Below are 21,251 nucleotides of genomic sequence, written 5' to 3'. Positions count from 1 at the left end.
GGTGGTGTAATGGTGTGGGGGATGTTTTCTTGGCACACTTTAGGCCCCTTAGTGCCAATTGGGCATCGTTTAAATGCCACGGCCTACCTGAGCATTGTTTCTGACCATGTCCATCCCTTTATGACCACCATGTACACATCCTCTGATGGCTACTTCCAGCAGGATAATGCACCATGTCACAAAGCTCGAATCATTTCAAATTGGTTTCTTGAACATGACAATGAGTTCACTGTACTAAAATGGCCCCCACAGTCACCAGATCTCAACCCAATAGAGTATCTTTGGGATGTGGTGGAACGGGAGCTTCGTGCCCTGGATGTGCATCCCACAAATCTCCATCAACTGCAAGATGCTATCCTATCAATATGGGCCAACATTTCTAAAGAATGCTTTCAGCACCTTGTTGAATCAATGCCACGTAGAATTAAGGCAGTTCTGAAGGCGAAAGGGGGTCAAAAACAGTATTAGTATGGTGTTCCTAATAATCCTTTAGGTGAGTGTAAAGCGTTAGTTCTAAATGTTCTCAGAACATTCAAAACATTTAGTTTTTTTACGTTCATTTAAAAAATATATATATATATATTATGTGAATGTTAGCAAAAATATTAAGGGCATGTTTTCTCATTGTGCAAGTAATTTTACTTTTGAATGTTCTCTAAACCATCTGGAAATAAGTAAGAACATTTGTAAAACAATAGATACACACGTTTCAGAAAAACATTCAATGAATGATTTGTAAATAACATTTTTGTGCTAATGTTTTGATAATCTTGATCAGTTTGAACCAACGTTGAAGAATTTTGAGAGAACGTTCCCTGTTAACTGGGCTGATTCCCATACTGACAAGTGATGCATGCTGGGTAATCTACAGGAGCTGATTGTCTGAATGTCTGAGTCATTCATCACGCTGCTCTCACACACACTCATCTACACCACACCACACACACTGCAGAATGGAATTCTTCTTAATTAGTATAAATAATGATGCCTGTCTGTGTGTTATGGCGGAACCATCAACATTAATCATTTCAAATGTGCATGGGTGCAAGAGTTTGTTCTGGCCCGTTTCATACTTTCTTTCCGAAAGACAAGAGATATGAATAATAACAATAATCCATTTATTCATATAACCCACTACAACTATTTTGAGGTCATTCGCATTTCATGGCATGTAAATAGTTTAAGAAGGCCAGAAAAATCATCTTAGAAGAATGATTAATTTTCACTGTATGATAATAATTCATAGTTCACTGGCATTATGATCTGTGTATACATGGATTTCTCGGCGACGTCATCACTGCTTGCGCACGCATCCAGGAGGCAGAAAGACCCGCGGTCTTCGTACTGGAGTAAAGGGTTTAGGCTAGTAGCATAGGCTACAGTTAGTGGTGGTGTTGTCGCTAAGTCAAAATACCAAGGAGTTGTTGCGTAATTTATTTACATGCAGGCCTATCTGTTGTGTTTTATCTGCTCATTTAAATTATACATGTTGCAAGTAATTCCAAATCTAGGCAAATGGAAGAGTGGGACAGAAGGAGGAAGTTGTATGTTATTCTTTCTATTCATAATTTGACGAGCTGCACATGACCACATAGCACGTAGTTGTATGCATCAAGGGATTTGTACGCTCTAATAATTTCTCTTGTAAGTTATACACACTTGCTTGAATAAGATAATTATGGCTATATATCAGGCCATACAATTGCTGGCCACTTCTTGTCATCCACAATCCAAAGATCGTCATGTATTGCGTAGGGATCCGGCAAGATCTCACCAGAGTAAGTTTTATTTATTATTTTTGCCGAGTAGTTTCTCACCTATATTTAACAGCGCTTCGTCAGAAGTATAAATACAACAGCCGTTTTTTAAATCCTATCCAATGGTTGAAAGGAAAGGAGTAAACACGGTCACTAGTAGGTTGTGACGGCTGTCAATCAAAATGTGGAGCGGTGATTCGTTCCATGTGTTTCCTGCACTGATCTATATAGAATGTCATATAGATCAGTCGTTTCTGTCAGAAAACAAATAGATAAGTTGGTCAATTTAAATTTAACAGAATTTATCAACTTGCCTGCTGTGGTTGTTTTAATTCACATCCTTTCTAAAAAATGTAATATATTCTTAATATATAAGACTGTCAATGATCTAATTTCATGTTTTATATTTTATTTGTTACATTACTAACTTAGTCTAACATGATAATTCATACATACATCACAGTATGTCCGGATTTTGATTCGTAAACAGTTGGACGTTTTACATAATGTTATATTAATATGAAACACAAACAGATCCAACTCTGAAATTGCAATTTATTATTGAGTCAACAAGAAATTACAAACAATGCGAAATCTACGTTAATTACAATGTTCTTTTACAGAACTCGGCATAACAGCTAGCGGTTTTCTGCCTCCTGGATGCGCGCGCATCCGGTATTGTTTGTATACAAGAAACCCGTGTATAGTGTTGATGAGAAGCACTCACGCCAACATGATGTTCACCGGTCTCCATCACTTAATAAAACAGCTTACCATCTATTTAAAATGGCAAACGTTGCAGTAAAGGTCATTAATATTCTTCAGGTATGTCTGATAACACATTACAGGCAGTATAAATCAAGAGTGGAGTAGAAAAAACTCCCAAAGCCTCAACTGAAAAAATTAACATTTTGTCAGCATTTACTCACTCTCAAGTTGTTCCAAACCTGTATGAGTTTCTTTGTTCTGCTGAACACAAAAGAAGATATTTTGAAGAATGTTGGTAACCAACAAGTTGACGGTAGCCATTGACGTCCAGTATTTGTTTTCTACTCGGGAAATCAATGGCTACCATCAACTTGTTGGTTACCAACATTTTTCAAAATATCTTCTTTTGTGTTCAACTTAACAAAGAAACTCAAGCAGGGTTGGAACAACATGAGGTTGAGTAAATGATGACAGAATTAGCATTTTTGGGTTAACTATGCCTTTTAGATAAACGGATACTCAACAGTGAAGCATCTCAGTCGGACTTTATCTTGGTTTTATATTCTTCTTAATATGTAAATAAACAACTGAAGATTTTAATCTAGAAAAAGAATGTGTTTACAAAAGTTTAAGTGTTCAAACATTAGTTTATTAAGTAACCCACTACCATGACAGCATAAAGTGTGCCAAGTGTGTAATGCAGTTTGCCAACCTTTTTTCAACTGTTAAGTGACGTCATCAGTGTGTGCGCGTGCGTGGGTGTGCGCGCGTGAGTGCGTGCGTGCGGTGTGTGTGTGTGTGTGTTTTGAAAAAGAACACTCCTTGATTATTTGGTGATGACATTCCAGCCTGTTTGTTGAAGTTCGCGCACACTGGATCAGTTTGGGAATCCGCTGGGAAACACACGTGAAGCTCAGGTAGGAAAGTTTTAATGTTGCCGAGTGTGAGAAACTGTTTTTAAATATTCAGCCATAAAGAAGTATAATACTGAATCGGGTTTATTATTCTAATGATTTCATTCCCAATGGTTTGATTAAAAGTCAGGAGACTGCTTAATATTTGTGTGTAAAAGTGTTTTTGGATACGATCGCAGTGCAACAAGTATTTAAAATTCGTATTGTTTTTTTTTTTAAGAGTTTTCTTCAAAATACTTAAAACTGACATAACCACAGTAAATAAGCCTATTTAATATTTGTGTTTAAAATTTACATTTAATATTTATCTAGTACTTGCCTGTTTAAAATGTGCCTAATAGCTGTTTAATATTTACCTGGTTAGAATGTGCATAAATAAATAAATATGCAAACGTTCCTCATCGATAAAGATGCAATTTGCATAATTGGTGAAATACATTTTCTTAAACTATTCGATGAACTGACAGAAAGTGCTGAGGCAGTACTTATCATATATATATATATATATATATATATATATATATATATATATATATATATATATATATACACACACACACACACATATTTTTGTTCTATAGCTACTTTTCATGATTTTCATTTGCCATTATGGTAGGGATCAAAACAATGTTATTACCATGGATTTTATGGTAGTTTTTGTAATGTCCTCCTCAGACTCATAGAAACAGTAAAACTCTTTAATAGTGGAGATCTTACTCATGTATTCACACATGGTTATTTGGATAGTTGAGGCTTTGAGATGCTTGATTGTCTTCTGTCCTCTCTCAGTCTGTACTCACTCCTTTTATGCTTGATTTACGTGAAGCCATGAGAAACATTTGTATTCTGAGAGTTATGATGTAATTGTACAGAGAGCTGCTCATGTTTTCCTGGAGAGCTGAAGTGACAAATGCATTTTTATGAGTGCTTAGCATTTTTTATTTGAATATAGCTGGAGAGGGCTGATATCATTTATTTGACTGCACAATGATCCTTTGAATTGTTATGGTGCAGTTTTATTTTTATGAATGCTTTACTTTATACTTCCAGACATTGTTACTGCAAAATATAGAACATTGTTTTTTAACAAAAGAATAATTTGGCTCCATTTGACCCTCCATTGTCCTGTAGCTCCTGGTGGTCTCCGTGTGTTTTGATGTTGGGGTCTCCAGACGTCTACAGGGTGTTCACTGTCTGTAGTTTGTCTTTATTAGTCCAGACAGACGCAGTTGGTTTTTATGAAGGAATTTATGTCCAACGAGGCAAATTTAGTGCCCTGGTATGTGGTCATAAGTGGTGATACGCTCTCGCTAACACTAAGTTCACCTGGGCAGTTTCCTGAGGTTGATCTCTGCACTCTGCGGGACGGATGTGTTGATTGTATTTTACTCAAGAGTTAATTGTATTTTCTCTCTTCATAGTTAATTTATCATGCCAAACTGGGGTGGAGGAAACAAATGTGGCGCCTGCCACGGGACGGTGTACCACGCTGAGGAGGTCCAGTGTGATGGAGGGAGTTTCCACAAGTGCTGCTTCCTCTGTAGTAAGTGAAAACAACTCTTTACTGTTCAGGTAAAACTCATGATGATATGTCCAGGTCAAATTTCTACCCCAATTTTTTTTTTTTTTATTGCAGATTATGTTTTGCATAACAAAAACAGAGCCTTTATTTTCATGACAATTAAGAATGTTTTTCCTTTAATTTTTCATTTTATTTTATAATTCTATTTTATTTCTCATTACTGCAAAAAATAAACACAAACTGTATATCTAATGGCTATTAAATATAAAAAAAATATAAATGAATATATAAATGATTATATAAATACGGCTACAAAAAATGCAATGCTTAAAATCCTTTAAATGGGCTTAATTTCTATGAGCAAAATATGTTTTACTTTTTTTGAGGTTCTGTATGATCTGACTTGGTTTTTCCCCTCATTACAACAATTAAAATTCCTCAACATTAAAATATATTTTATTACTTCATTTGTCCGGCCCAGTTTTGGGGAAAAGTTATTTTTAAAAGTAATGCGTTACTCTAGCCTGGTTAAAACCAGACCATTCTCAGTAGTAACTGAGTTATGGTCTGGCAAAGCTTCATTAATAACTCATTTCCAAAGGGGCGTCACCAACAGACGTCGCTCAAATGCCTCTGGGCGCAATTGGATAGACCTAAAACCAATCAGAGCGATTGTCATCGTGTAAAGCCATATGCTGCGTCCCAATTCACCTAAGTTACACTACGCCATAAAAGTATGTACTCTTTTTGTGAAGAAAAGGTATTTACTTCTGAATGTGTAGCAAAAAAGTAGGCAAGCTTTGGGACATACTACTTCGTCATCTTTATCGGACGGATCTGTCGCGTGTATCCTGTCACTTAAACTGCCCTGTCAATCATCTTGTCACAGTTAAAATGCTCTATTAAATCTAATTTAATTTCCTACCGTTTCGGAGAGAAATGTAGTAGCCCGTTCATCTGCCAGTGGGTCTTTCATGGAGACTGTCCTCATGTGTTTGCAATTTGAATATAATAATGCATTTAAAAGTTGGTGCGCTTCACCAACGGACGTCGCTCAAATGCCTCTGGGCGCAATTGGATAGACCTAAAACCAATCAGAGCGATCGTCATCGTGTAAAGCCCGCCTCAACGTTTCTGATTGGTGCCTCGATTTCGACGGATTAGAAGTCGGCTTGAATGGGCTCTTTGCCAGACTACTTGCAGAGCAAATCTAAATTTGCCGGAAGTTTGTCTGGGTTTTCCCAGGCTAGCTTACTCCATAAAAAAGTAACTAATTCCCTTTGTTACTTTTTATGAAAAGAAATATTGCGTTACTTTTGCATTACTTTTTCTCCTGGGCTGGCATTTTGCTTGCTTTTGGGTCATCGAAGGTCAACAGCAAAGACATTGGTTAATAAAGTGAGATTAAATACATAAAGGCCTGGTTTCACAGACAGGGCTTAGATTAGGCCTTAGTTCATTTAGGACATTAAATGTGCCTTATAAAAAAAACATTACTTGAGACAAAATAATGGCACTGAGTCACTGACGTATTCTAAGATATTTCAGTGTAACATGCATTTTATTCTGGGATTTAAGCCTCGTCTGTCAAACCAGGGGAAAGTATGTTTGTGTAATTTAACATTCAATTTAAAAGTAATGCATCACTTTACTAGTTACTTGGAAAAGTCATCTGTAAGTGGCGTTACTTGTAATGCGTTGTAAACACTGGTCCTGCAGTGAACTATGTCAGATGTTTTTGTGAGATCTCGCTATGCTTCAGTGCACATGCTTCACATTAGTGCTTTGCTACCAAAATGGCAAAAACAATCCGGCCCACATGAGTGGTGTTTACTCGCGGTGGGACGCCACAAAAGCCATTCTGTTTAGAGCGAGGCGATGATGAGTTGAGCTCTCTCTCTCTCTCTCTCTCTCTCTCTCTCTCTCTCTCTCTCTCTCTCTCTCTCTCTCTCTCTCTCTCTCTCTCTCTCTCTCTCTCTCTCTCTCTCTCTCTCCTGCTCTCTCTCTCCTGCTCTCTATCTGTGTTTTCACCACATTTCCTCTATGACCAAAGTTTTTAATCAACACTAGATGTTTCTAGAATCTTAGTGGTCAAATGTGAGGTTTTTACACGATGTATAATGAGAAAGATGGAGTCCAGGGATGTTTTGTTCAGCTGAATGAATAGGAAAGGGCGTAAACCTCCCTGCTGTGGAATCATGTTTGTCTCTCTTCGGGACAGTATCCCATACTGAGATAAAGTCTGTTGATGAAACAGTCAAAATCACATGCATTCTAGCCTCTAATCCTGGAGTTAAAATGATAGATTATTAGTGGTGGCATGACTGTTATTATTGCTCATACCTTTTTTGCCTGGAGGATGTTAAAAAACTGCATAGCTGCATGCTGAGATCCACTCAAAACACCGTGGAAACCAAACATCAGCGCTCTAGCATTGTATCAGTGAGTTTTGCATGGGAAAGCACCACTTATTTTCTCAAGAAAACCTTAAAATCCGTGTTTTTCCTCCTCCAGTGGTCTGTAGAAAAGGGTTAGACAGCACCACACTGGCCATCCATGAGCAGGAAATCTACTGCAAGTCCTGCTACGGTAAAAAGTACGGACCAAAGGGATACGGATACGGTCAGGGAGCGGGAACGCTCAATATGGACCGCGGCGAGAGGCTGGGCATCAAACCTGAAGAGTGAGCATTTTCACTTTTCATTGTTCAAGAAGTTTATATGGATAAATAACATTGTGTGTTTTCCATGTGAAATAACAAATGGCATTTACATTATTATCTTTATGCATAAGTGTGATAAGTAGCATTGTGTTTTGGTGCATATTATTTTATTTGTAATGGCCATTAGTTTCAATAGTGATTGTAATTACTGCACAAAAAGAAGATTATAAATTATAAACTGCTGCAAAAGCAATGCTTAAAATCCAGTATTATTATTATTATGTCATTTGTAAGATTTCTAGAGTATTTTAAAAAGTCAATTTGTTGTGGTTGCAAATCCGTCTTCTCTCGTGTGCTCAAGCCTGCCGTCAGGTGATTATTGTTATGAAAGAATCTATTATGTAAGCGGAGCTCCTGCACAGACCCCAGACGCCCTCTTCATGCCCAGCCAACACAAAGCTGCTCATTCAGCTCCAGAAAAGCACATCTGACCTCTCCGTCTCCTCCCCAGAACCCAAACTCACCGACCCACCACCAACCCAAACCCGTCCAAGTTTGCACAGAAGTTCGGTGGCTCGGAGAAGTGCGCGCGCTGCGGAGAGTGTGTGTATGCGGCGGAGAAGGTGATGAGCGCTGGGAAGGTGAGCACATCAGACATCACATTCAGACTGACCTGTTTACATCCTTAACCCTTGGAATGCATTAAAAGGCTGAATACACGCATTGCATTGTGGATCGTAAGCTTATAAATCAGTCATAACTTTATATTTGTCAACTAAAACCAAATTGTTTCTGATCTGTAGCTTCTCATTAATAAGTGAATGTGCACATTTTTTTTACGTTTTTACAAAGCTATTACTACATTAACCCTGTTTTTATTAATTAAAAATTCTTTGAAATTTCCAATTTTACAAAAACTACAGCAAAAACCAGTTTAATGCAAGAAAGGTTCATTTTTTTTAATCAATATTATGAGAATTTCTATTTGAATATATCATTATATAAAATTCATAAGAACATTCAATCTTTTTATTCTTCATTCGCGTTTTTAAAATTAGCTAATGGTCAATAAATATAAAAAATTAAAATTAATATAAATACTGCTTCAAAAATGCAATGCTTAAATTTTTTTTAAAGCAAAATAATAATTGTTTTACGTTCTTACTGCTATCAATACACATTAATAGCAATGCAATAAAGGTTATACAACAATAATAGCAAACAGTTCCCAATCCCACTGATGCTTAAAAAATTGTTAAAAGAAAATTATTAAAAGGACATTTTGTTTTGAGAATGTTAATGGAATTTAGTTTCAATGTCTATTTTTATTACTTTAACATTCACTCCTTTTTATGTATTAACTTTTTTTTTTAATTAAGTGAAATTTAATTGAATTATGGTCGATAATTATAAAAAATTAAAATGAATAGAAATACTGCTGCAAAAAATGCAATGCTTAAAATCCTTTAAATATGCTAAGTTTTTTTGTTCTTGCTGGTACTAATACACATTAGTGTAATAAAGGTAATACACCAATAATAGCAAACATTCCCCAATCCCACTGACGCCCAAGAGGAAATTATTTCAAATATTTAGAGGAGTGTTCTTGATATATTTGTTGATCTAGATGTTTGCAGTAAGATTGGCTTCAGGTCTAATGGAGAGTTTTTAACTAATCGAATATGGGAATCATAATTTCTCATACTGTCAAGATATGCATCACAGTGACATCACCTGTGTTATTCACTGGGTTCAAAAGTTCACTTCAAGTGTGTAACTAGACGACTCCATTGACACTCTCTTTACGTCTTCATGAGGGTTTGCAGATGCTAGAGATCTGCTGCCAGAAAACAGCCTTCAGCAGATCCATGTGTGAAGCATCTGCTCCAGTTCTCCGTTTAATCACCAGAAAGTCATGAGTGCTCTGATGTCAGCTGGTTATACTCATCCTTTCTTTATCTCTGTCTGTCTTCCAGCCGTGGCATAAGAACTGCTTTCGCTGTGCCAAATGTGGGAAGAGTTTGGAGTCGACCACTCAGACGGAGAAAGATGGAGAAATCTACTGCAAAGGTCAGCACTACATCCTAATGCAGAGTAATGCCGTTTAAATGGCCAGTGGTGATGATTAGGTCACACATATTAAGCAAACTGGAATATTCCTTAAAGGGGTGGTATAATGCCTTTTCACAAGATGTAAAATAAGTCGTTATAGCTCTGGAATAGTCTTCCTGATACTGTTCGTTGCTCAGACTCGCTCTCCCAGTTTAAAACTAAATTAAAGACGCATCTCTTCAGCCAGGCATTCATATAATACTTTTAATCTTACAGTTAAATCCGACCTCTAGTTCATAAACGCCAGAGGAGAACTGGCCCCCGACTGAGCCCGGGTTCTCCCAAGGTTTTTTTTCTCCATTAGGTCACCTGATGGAGTTTTTCGGTTCCTTGCCACTGTTGCCTTTGGCTTGCTCAGTTGGGGATATTTTGGGGATATTTAATTTAATTTTATCAATCAATAAATTCCACTAGAAACAAACCTTGTTGTATTATTTTAATTTAATACTGTGAAGCTGCTTTGATACAATCTGTATTGTGAAAAGCGCTATACAAATATATTTGACTTGACTCGTTGATGTCCCCAGAGTGTGTATGTGAAGTTTTAGCTCAAAATACCCCACAGATATTTTTATATAGCATGTTAAAATTGTCACTTTTTGAGGGTGAGCAAAAACGCACCGTTTTTGTGTGTCCCTTTAAATGCAAATGAGCTGCTGCTCCCGGCACAGGGGGTGGAGCTTCAACAGCTTGCACTCACACAGACATGCACTGAAAATGTCAAAAACTTTTAGCCTTTTATGTTCAAACCGAAGTCAGACAATGATGGAGAGACTCAAGAAGTGACATGTAGAAGCAACAGGACATTTCTGAATGGTTAGTTGATGAATTTATGTAGCTTATGTGTAGTTAACTCTCTTCGAGTCATTGATTAGCATTTTCTGTCTTGATAATCTATAAATCGTGTTCAGGGGGCGGGGTTAATGTACATTTTAGGGTTAGTGATGTCACTAACTCAGGAGGAATGTTGTGTAGTCTCTACCAGCCGTTTGTTGTAGTCCTTAAAAAACAATTTCTTTAAAAGCAAATATCTCCCTTTGCTTTGAACTTTGAGCGTTGTAACTTTGCAGATGTTGTGTATGCTCAAACAGCAACATTACACACTAACTAAAGTTAGAAAAGTGAAATCATAATCAACCACCCCTTTAAGCATCATGACCAACTTCTCAAGCTTTTGAGACGGTGTTTGTTTGTTTGTCTGTTGGGATGATTCTCTGATAACAAAGCAACGTCAAAACTTGAACCTGTATAACTAGAATACCAGGAAACTCTTGAAACAAGACACGAATCAGTCAAGAGTTGCTGTAAAGATGTAACATCTGATGAAGACAAACCCCATCTCTTCTCTCTTAACTCGTATGACATGTCGCTCTCTAATGAACTACATTCATGCTTAATTTCTTGTTTCTTTTTTCTTTTTAGCATGCTATGCAAAGAACTTCGGCCCTAAAGGATTTGGCTACGGTCAGGGAGCAGGAGCTCTGGTTCACGCTCAATGAGATTCCTTTACTATTGTTCAAGAGGTTGTTACTAAATAAGTAATTTTGTTATATTTTCATGACAATTAAAACAGGGCTCAACAGTGCGAGCATTTTACTCGCATGTGCGAACTGTAAAATGTATTTAGGAGCACGAGTGTGAATAAAATGAAAATTAAATATCTGAAATGTCATTTTAAGAGGTCTTCAATTTGGGGACGGAAACCCAGCAATAAAGCCAAATGTGATTATTAAACTTCAAAAGGCAATGATTTTCACATTTTGGTTACACTTTATTTTAAGGTTACGTAGTTACATGTTACTACATGTACTACTTACTATAGTAATAACAGTAAATTATGCATAATTACAAGTAATTAACCCTAAACCAATCCCTAACCGTAACTCTATAGTAAATATGTGAAGTTAATTGATATGTACAGTATGTACGATGTAACTGTCACCTTAAAATAAGGTGTAACCTCACATTATAATCTGGACTAAAACATGGCCTAGGTATTGATTGAAAATATTCAGATTCTTTATTATTGTTCGGTAACACTTTACCATGAGGTTCCGTTAGTTAATTCATTAATTAATGAACTAACAATGGACAATTCTTCTAAAGCATTTATTAATCTTAGTTGATGTTAATTTTATGTACTAATGCATTATTAAAATCAAACGTATCTATTAATAGTATTTAATGGACCTGAGCAGACAATGAACAGCTGTATTTTATTAACCAACGTTAACAAAGAATAACTACTGTAACAAATGTAGCCACTGCTCATTATTAATGTTAGTTAACGCATTAACTAATGGGACCTTGTTGTAAAATGTTCTTTATTTTGCTTGTAAATGCTAAAAAAAAACATTATTTGATCAATTTGCATTGCAAATTCTCCCCCCCACCAATTCTCATTACCGTAACGTAAAAACATTTTTTACTACTTTATATTATTATAAAATGTTGATTTTGATTTAAAAATAAAACACGGTATTGATACAGTAATGAGAATGTGAAAATGTCAGTCAATTTTTTATAAGTTAATTTTCTTCATGCATGATATTCTTGATCCCTTTAACAAGATGTTAATTGTTCATAGTTTATTGTCCATTAAGATAAAGTCCAATAAGATAAAGACCATTAAGTTTTATATTTTCATAATTAAACACCCCCTCCCTCCAATTCTCATAACTATAATGTAAAACATTGATTTTTAACAATTTGTATCAATTTAAATATAATCTTTCTGTAATACAAAACATTCTGTATTACAGCAATGAAATTTTGGTAATGTCTTTTTTCCCCCGCAAATAATAAATAATTTCCTTTATGCAAACAATTTTTTTCCCCCACCCTTTACTGGGTATTAATAGTTCATAGACTAGTACATTTTACAAGCATAAACATGTGCGCTTTGATTGAAAACTACCGCACAGGCCTTTCAACCTTTGAATGTTTTATTAATAAAGCCATTAAAATTGAACCATGCCCAATAAGTTACATCTGAAGCAGAGTAGGGTGACGTCCTGATCTCAGCTGAGGCACTGGAGATGAGCATGTGCTTTTCACATGGTGGGAAAACAGCCGGCCAACAATATGTGAGTATCTTCCCTAAAAACAGTGTCACATGTATGAATGACCCAATCCGAAATATTACAGTACGGGGGCCCATCGACTGCGTCCATGAGTGATGTCGTCATCACAATGTGCCCTCTTGAGTAACAGCGTTTCTTACGTCTACTTCTCTGGCATTTACAATTTGTACATCCAGTGGTACAACAAACCCAGCAATGAAACATACAAAAGAAACCCTTTAGGTTGGATATTAATCAACGAGAATGGGACATTCAGATATAATACATCTGCAGAGCGCCGAGCGGCCGCAGGGACACGCAATAACGATATACACATTGGGTTTAAAATGTAAAAACAAACAAACAAAAGGATAAAAAAACCAAAAAAAAACCCAGCTGCAAATACTGAACATTCACTATTTACAGATGGAGCGTCTCTGGGATGGCAGGGTGATCACATGCAGTTGAGACTTGCAAGGTCAAAGGTCTATACACAGCAGTGCCAGACGCCACTAAAAGCTACAGTCATACACTTGGATAATAGTCCATTTTTTTCTGGCTTTTTGGTAAGATAAAAAAAATTAGGAGCAGCTTCAACTAACACAGACAAAATAAAAAAACAAACAAAAGTCACTCACAGAATAATGAATCTAGTTCATTTATGTACAGATGCACATTCTTTACATCAGTTCGTCCTGTCAGCTGTTGCAATGACAACAGGAAGAGGAAATGGAGGAGAGCAAAAGGGGGAGGAGCTTCCTCTTTACGTAAACGTGAAGATCCCTCTGCGACGGTGGGAAAGCGAGCTTGTTTCTTCAGTAACAATGAGCAATAACGACAACAAAAAGATCAGTGCACTGTTTTAGGCAGGCAAACATCATTGCCGCCACAAAAAAAAAAAATGAAAGAAGCCCATCTGGCGTGATAAACGCATATTCCATTAAGATCGTACAGCTATCAGGTCCACTTAATGGCTTTTCAACAGCATTTATACCTTTAAATGTGTACACTTCCTAAAACTACACGTACATAATAAATAGAGGTTCACATACGAGCGTATTATTTCTTGTAAATTCGAAGGGCATCTGGGTGAATCCCATAAACCCGTCGTCGAGAGCGTGTCCAGGTCACATTTCAACCCAAAATCGAGTATATTTTCATGAAACTGAAGATTGTTCTGCACCGTGACATTACTCTGATGGAAATTCAGCACATTTCTCCCGCAGCACTCATTACCGTAATGCACCCAGGCAATTTTTTGTTTTAATTTGTTTCTCATTGTAATACAGTATTTTAAAAATGGTTTTACAGCAAACAATGTAATTGATTTAAAAAAAAAAAAATTAGCATAATTTAAAGGCAGTATAATAAAAAATACTTTGCTGTTTAAATGATTACAGTAATGAGGAGGTTCTTGTGCGTTACGGTAATGAGAACTATTAAACAGGATTCATTTTCTTTAAGCAAAATACAATTTCTCATTTATTTCTTTGGATTTTTAGGGTGAAATGTAACCCAGGTTCATGTTCTTGACACGTTTCGCAGGATTCGCCCATCTAAACTATTAAACATGCCGGAAATGTACATATATGATGAGTGTAAAAACTGAAGTGACGTAAAATGACTGTAACTCTTTGAAAAATACTATATAAATAGGTTAAAATAAATATGTTGTAAGTCACATTATTTAACGAAGGGCTCTCTCTCTCTAGACTTATGAATGTTTTTAGTCTATATGATTAATATTAAACCATCAGAACATTCATACAGAATCATGATCGGACAAATCAAGGCAGCTTAAAGGAATCATTCACCTAAATAGGAAAAGTTCTGTCATAATTTACTAATCGCCACGTCGTTCCAAACCAGTATGCATATTTTTAGTGGAGAAATTTTGAAAAATCATCACACAGCTCTTTTCACATTCAATGTATGGAAGAGAACAGCGTGAACATTCTTCTAAACATCTCCCTTTGTGTTTAAAGAGAGAAAGCTCAAACGAGAGCGAGCAAATAATGACAAAATTCACAGAATGATTCCATAAAACCACAAACGGCACAGCGGCTAGTTCTCATTCCTACACACAGTTCCAGGTTGAAACCAGGACTTCCGACCGATGAAGATCTGATATCACTTTAAAAGCAACAGAAAAGGGTCACGGGAAGAAAACAAAAGTAAAATAAAACGTAAGTCGATGTGCGAAAGAAACCAGAAACGTCTCTGCTGACCAATCGAGGAGAGTTTGTTGTACTGCATACACCCCTGAAGCCATTAAACTCCTCCTCTTCCTGTTCCCCGTCTATGGCAGGGGTGCAGGTGGAGTTGGTGGCGGTAACCAATAACAGCATGCGTATCCTGACTGGGTGAGGTTTGCAGTCTGAGTGAAGGATGGTCCCGGTGAGCAGCCTCTCCCCTCTTCTCCCTCTCGCTCACTCCTTCACTACACCAGCTGGTATCCTGAGCCGGACGTCTGGTCGTACTCTATTGTGTACTGAGAGGTCCAGTCTATGGCCACGGGCCGCAGCAGACCACAGCAGCGCAGCTCAAAGAAATCTATGAGGTTCCTCATACAGCCGTGACTGCACGGGAAAAACAGAGGAGCAGTGTTACTACTGGGAATCATACACACGAGTCTTTGGCTTAAAAACAACTGACCAATTCTATCTTCACCAAAAACAACCATGGCTTCCTAAACAAATATTGAGAAGTTCAGAGTTTTGACTAAACTGGCTGACCACACTTCCTTCATGAACTATTTCTTTAGATTATATACATTAGTCAATCATTATGCTGTGTCCCAAACAGTGTTATTTTATTATTTAAAAAATTCTATAATATTTTTTTATATAAATATTTTGATTTAGCTTTAATTTTTATATTTTCAGTTTTAGTTTAATATTTTTTAGTAATTGTATGTGCTTTTGTCATTTTTATTAGTTTCTGTTCATTAAAAATATTTATAAGTACTTTAACATTATTTCAGTTAGTAATTGTTAGTTGCTAAGACAGAATTTCTCATTTTCTCATCTAATATTTCAATTAACAAATGTTTTTAATAGTTTTAGTTTTCAAAAACAACTGGTTTAAAACCAATTCTTCCTACAATTTTTCCTTTTTTTTTTTCTTTTCTTCTTGAGTTTTGGTTAAACAGTTTATGAGCACTGAAAAAACCAAACCCAAAGCGATTTGTCATCATTAAACTATTATATTTTGGTAAAACATCGGCCATCCACCTTTTTTTCTATAGATATTAGCATTATATAAAGTCCATCCCATAATGGAAGACTTTAATAACTACATTCATTAATAATTTCTGAGGTAATTCATTTAATCTAATGGCATCTTTCTCTAAATTGTTGGTGTCTAAACAAGCACTAACAGAAACTTTTTTGGAAGTTACTAAGGGTATCATATACTGTAGATTATATTCTACAGACTGGATTAATTTTGAATATGCAAACATCAATACACTTGACAAACGAACCATTTGACATCATCCTCTGTGTGCAGTGCTGTACAGATAAACTGTTGCCAGCTAAACCTGAAATGAGTTTAAAGGACTCACTTGAAAGGGCTCTCGATGGACGTGGCTGTAACTTTAAAGTGCTTATATCTTCTTGCGTTCATTCGCTCGTTTGTAGTGATGCCCAGAACAGCGATCTATCAAGAGACAGTCAAACAAATACACATCAAACCACAAATGCACACAAAACCTGTTCCAACATATGAATAAAATTAGACCATAAGGTCTGTTATAGGATTTTGTGTCAAGACCATAGACTGCAAAAAAGACGGCATTTATTATGTCTAAAGCCCAAAGTATACTTGCGTACAGTCAAACATGTAGCCTTTTTTAAAGTATACTCTATCTGATAGTGTGCGCAAAAGCAGGCAGTCGATGCATGCACTCTTTAAAGTTTTCAAAGTTGTGTTAGTTATGACGAATCAAAATGTCTTGGTTCTCTTTTAAACTAAAGTTGTGGCCATCTCATAACCCCCTCACACAAGCACTTGTCAATGCGAGCGTCTTTTGTTGTTGCAGTCTCCGGTATTTTGTTGTAGTTCTGTCTCTTTAGTTTAGATTTCTACTGTGAAACATGGCCTGGATCAGTGTTGCCACCTTGTGGAACAACCGATTAGTGCAAAACAAATTCGATGCGCATGTGCGAACTTACAAAGAACAAAAAAAAAAATCAGGTGGCGCAAGTACAAAACACATACTAAACTGGTGATGCAATTTGCATCACACGCACTTCACGCAGACCCTCGTGTGCACGAAAAACCTGAAGTATACTTGGGCTTAATGATGATGAAGGTGTATCTCACCTGGTAGAGCTGGCACATGATGAGCACAGCGACCCACATGAAGTGAAACACACTGTTGAGAAACATCCAGAACATCCACGGCGAGCAGGTGGCGATCTGCGTGATGTAGTTCCAGAAGCCATCTTTAGTGTAGCTGGTAGCACAGTGAATACTCCAGTCTGCAGAAACAGTGGCGTATTAAGTCCAAAATAACTTCCAATTCATCAAGATTATAAATATGTATGCTACTCATGCAAAATCAATAGTAGCAGCAATTTAAAGGTGTTTATATTCATTTATCGTCACGTTGTTCGTACAAAACCATGCAAACTCAATTGTACTCACAGCAAATGCATCCGTATATCATCCAACAGATCATACACAACAGGAAGAATAGGTAGCCCATGAAGTAACGGTGGTTTCCACTTCCTGCCCGCAAACAATGAGGAAAAAAAAAAAAAAACAGACAAATGAAAGGAATGATTCATACCCTTTCTTATTCTGCCTTTGGCTCAAATTAGTACTATGAGGTTTCTATTACGGGATGCAGCTTTCTTGACTATAGTCAATTTCCTGGGGGAACATTTGAGCAATCTATGACTGTTCATTTTAAGGTTGGTGAAGGCCAGTGGGGAAAATGATGGAAAATCTGCACTTGGAAAACTCACCTACGCAGTTGCCTACCCAAGGGCAGTGGTGATCAAACTTGGCGATGCATCGGTTGCACACGGCGCAGTGTTTCGATCTGATGGGCTTCCGTATCTGTGGAGCACAGGTCGTAAGATGAGTGTTTTATGAGTGATGGAAACTGCAATGCAAATCAGACTGTTGGGTTATCAGCCGGCCGACGCACGAGGAGACGAATGTGTTTTAGCAATTGTGTGCAGAATGGAAAAGTCATAATTACCAAACAGGTGCTGCAGAATATGCTGAGATCCAGACAGCCCGTTTCTGCCAATTCAACTATAGTCTAAATAGAGAGGACAAGAGAAACGAATGGAAAATGTAAGTGATGCTTTCTTGGGCATAAAGCATAGGGTGTTCTGGATGAACTTTACTAGATGAACTGGTTTGCAGTTTGAGATTTGACCTTTTTCTTCTGCTCCTCAGATGCTTTGATGATGCCGGGGTCAGACTTCCAGGACTTGCCAAAGTTGTAGAAGAGAGCCAGGCTATTGAGCAGGAACGGCAGGTGGATGGTGACAAACGGGAGAAGTGTGGAGGGTTAAGGAAGTTTCCTTTAATATCAAACATCAGGGGCCGGTTTCACAAAGCTATTTTAGACCGGTCTATAGTGTTAGACAAGTCTAAAGTTTGCTCATAGACTAGTCTAATGCAAGTTAGACTCTTTCACAAAAATAAAGACTGACTTAATTTAGACCAAAAAAATTAGACACCCAGACTAACTTAGGTCTAAGACTCTGTTACCTTGGCAACCAGCAGTAACAATCAGTTACATTACAAACAGCCAAAAGAAAAGGGAAAATGTCTCATAATTTAAACATTTCTTCTTGTTACTACATTCTCCGCTAAATTTCCCAAGTAAAACGTCCTTGTCACTTTATATTCCTAAAACAAACACATATTTTCCGCTGGGGTAAACTGCACCGAGCGGTTGAATGCGCTTACTCGATCCGCCATGTTTTTTGTTTTAAAAGTGTCTTAATTTACCCAGAATGCATTGCAGTGTAGTCCTACTTAAGATAGTCAGAGTCTTAAGTGCTTTGTGCAACGGTCTGATTTAGATGTCTATCTGAAGTCTGACTATCTACCATATCTAAGCCATAGTCAAAGTCTATCTTTGTGAAACTGGCCCCAGGACTCGCAATATTTTGGGCCAATGAATTCCCAGGATCTTTTGTGATTACTTGATAAAAGTTTTTTTTTTTAAATTATCGTCAAAACTCAAGTCAAACTGATTTGAATGTTATCATTCAGACCAAATTTGTGAACTGGTTCAAATGATTAAAGCGAAAAGAACCTATTCTAAAGAATGATTCAATCACAAAACAAAGACTGAATGTGGGAGTAATAACTAGTAGTCAGTCAATCTAACTTGTGAAGCTTTTAAGGCATGCAAATTCAAGATTCTTATAAAAAGTCGCAAGATGAGTTATTTCATGAAAATTACTTTCCATCTTACAAAAAAAACACAACAATCTGACAAATGAGACTGAAAATTCAGTGGAATTCTGAGCTGCAACATTTCAGTGAATTATTCCATCAAAAAAAGTAACATTTCCTGTTTGACATCTGAAATGTAACACGAGTGCCTCCGACCAGAGAAAATGAAAGGACACGCTGTCTAAAAAGACACCCACAAATGCAGAAAATCTGTTTCTTCTGTAAGTGGGTCGGTGTTTTCGTTGAGCTGAGCTGCAGACGGGCAACAATTACAGCAGGAAAAAGCCCAATCCTCTGAGGAGATGCTCTATTGTTGGATGATAAGGGCGAGAGGGAAACGGATCCACCCAGAGCTCTTGATCTGATTTTGAGCTGCAGGGTTTGAGTGCATTGTTTCTATTCCTGAGCTCTGGAGGAGACACACCTGGACACATGGCGGTTCAGTGCACACTAAACATCACTCCACACAAAGCCCATTTCAGCAGCTTCACTCAATAAGCACTTCCAGACATGAGTCACGTCTTGAGTGGTTCCTTCAAAAGAGGAGGAAATGCTTCAGCTTTGGGCAGAAATCCTATTTTTCTGCTGTTAAGAACTCGGCTTTCTTGTTTTTGCACTAGATCTCTCTCACACCACGGTGGGCGTCATGAACAGAATCTTATATCACAGTATGAGTAATTGTAATCACAGTGACCATTTATAGCACAATGTTGTTTTTTTGTTTATTTTTTTTAAATAACCATGTAGAAATGCATATTCCAGCTAAATAAATACTTCATCTAATTTTGATTATTATTACTTTTTGATAAAACTAATGGACACGAACCAAAAGACATTATTGCATTTTTTTTGCTAAACTTTTGTTTCATCTCTCTCTCTCTCTCTCTCTCTCTCAATTCAATAGATATATCTAGCAGATATATGGTGTAGCATAATCTCACATTGACGAGACATTTCTAGCGTTGCACACTATATACTGTCAAGCTGTCCAGCTCTCCTCTCACCCACACAATATCACTTAAAGTGTCAATTCCACTACATTTATTGTGTGAGTCACTCCTGATTCCACGGAAAAATAGCCATATCCATGTTAAATCTGTCAAAGATGATGCATCTGCCCAGAGTTTCACAGTATGAAGCGTCAACCTAATGTTACCACACAACTTGAAACAAATCAGCTCCAGACAACCGTGAGTGAATTATGGATATTTTCATCTCGGTTTATGTTGTTTAAAAAATAAAAAGTGCAAACGGACAAAATATTTCAGACACTGAAGCATACTGCTAAACTTCCCATCTCTATCCTCGGTTCCTTTCATTAGGTCCATCACATCAAGAGAATGCTTAAACAAAGGTCTTGTGAGCTTCTCTACCACATTCAGGCCTTTCAACATCGAAAAGTGAGATATAGCCGTATAAACTGGGTCAATTCAGTGACCCAGATTTAAGTTTCATGCAGGGAAAACAACAAAGACTGAAAAAGAGATAAGATGTTTTCAAACGAAGATGTTTGGTTTTCCTGCTGTGTCAGCGTTCTTATTCCGATGCTCATCGAGTCAATGAACAGATACACATTAGAGCTGCAGGATTCTGGAGAAATTAAGATCACAATTCTTGCCCGAATTTGAAAAGAAAAACAAAATAACATGTCATTTACTAGAGGTTCTGACAAAATGTTAGCAGCTGCAAGATATTTAAACGTTCAGGATGTCATTTTTTTCGCCGCTAGGGGTCGCTAGATTCTTACAATAACAAAGGCATAGTTTGATGACGCAACATTTGCTAAGAATTATGGATCTTGTCGTCAACATCAAGCCGACCGATCTAATAATGTTTATGGATGACTGAATACATCGATGCTTTTATCATGACTGTGATATGAAGCAGTTCGGGATTGCTAAGAGACAGCTATCAGCTCCACACGCGACGCGAGTCCCGCGGATATAAAAGGAATATGGACATTTCATTCTACCGAACTACACGTGCAGAATTACAACTCACAGGTCAGTTTATTAGACAAATTAAACTTGTGAGGTAACGCAGCGCTGTTTCACTTGGTCTAACATTACACTATCACACTAAACT

The 21,251-nt window shown here is 37.1% G+C and overlaps 2 protein-coding genes across 2 annotated transcripts in view; one reads left to right on the top strand and one right to left on the bottom strand.

Annotated features, from left to right (window-relative positions):
• Positions 1-1,328: 1,328 nt before the first annotated feature.
• Positions 1,329-14,062, top strand: csrp2 (cysteine and glycine-rich protein 2). Its single transcript, XM_079870056.1, has 6 exons — positions 1,329-3,382; positions 4,801-4,922; positions 7,416-7,584; positions 8,075-8,204; positions 9,540-9,633; positions 11,098-14,062. Exons 2-6 carry the CDS (start codon positions 4,811-4,813, stop codon positions 11,172-11,174), a joined length of 582 nt encoding a protein of 193 aa, XP_079726182.1. The 5' UTR covers positions 1,329-3,382; positions 4,801-4,810; the 3' UTR covers positions 11,175-14,062.
• Positions 12,607-21,251, bottom strand: part of zdhhc17 (zDHHC palmitoyltransferase 17) — a 24,998-nt gene continuing 16,353 nt past the window's right edge. The window contains exons 11-17 of the mRNA XM_079870032.1: positions 18,133-18,257; positions 17,950-18,012; positions 17,711-17,804; positions 17,388-17,471; positions 17,064-17,221; positions 16,303-16,397; positions 12,607-15,316 (exon numbers count right to left, since the gene is read on the bottom strand). Of these exons, the coding sequence (XP_079726158.1) occupies positions 15,178-15,316; positions 16,303-16,397; positions 17,064-17,221; positions 17,388-17,471; positions 17,711-17,804; positions 17,950-18,012; positions 18,133-18,257 (758 nt within the window). The 3' untranslated portion in view covers positions 12,607-15,177. The remainder of the gene's footprint in view (positions 15,317-16,302; positions 16,398-17,063; positions 17,222-17,387; positions 17,472-17,710; positions 17,805-17,949; positions 18,013-18,132; positions 18,258-21,251) is intronic.

The sequence above is a fragment of the Squalius cephalus genome (genome assembly GCF_949319135.1).
Source record: "Squalius cephalus genome assembly, chromosome: 4".
NCBI classification, from domain to species: domain Eukaryota; kingdom Metazoa; phylum Chordata; class Actinopteri; order Cypriniformes; family Leuciscidae; genus Squalius; species Squalius cephalus.
The sequence above is the reverse complement of the archived record's forward strand: the minus strand, read 5'-3'. Positions and strand labels throughout refer to the sequence as shown.

What these genes read in the sequence shown, in the direction of transcription:
- csrp2 (XM_079870056.1), top strand. Translation starts at nt 4,811, where the DNA reads ATGCCAAACTGGGGTGGAGGAAACAAATGTGGCGCCTGCCACGGGACG. An exon ending in CTGGGCATCAAACCTGAAGA is followed by an intron (nt 7,585 to 8,074) that starts GTGAGCATTTTC and finishes TCTCCTCCCCAG; the next exon opens with AACCCAAACTCACCGACCCA. An exon ending in AGGTGATGAGCGCTGGGAAG is followed by an intron (nt 8,205 to 9,539) that starts GTGAGCACATCA and finishes TCTGTCTTCCAG; the next exon opens with CCGTGGCATAAGAACTGCTT.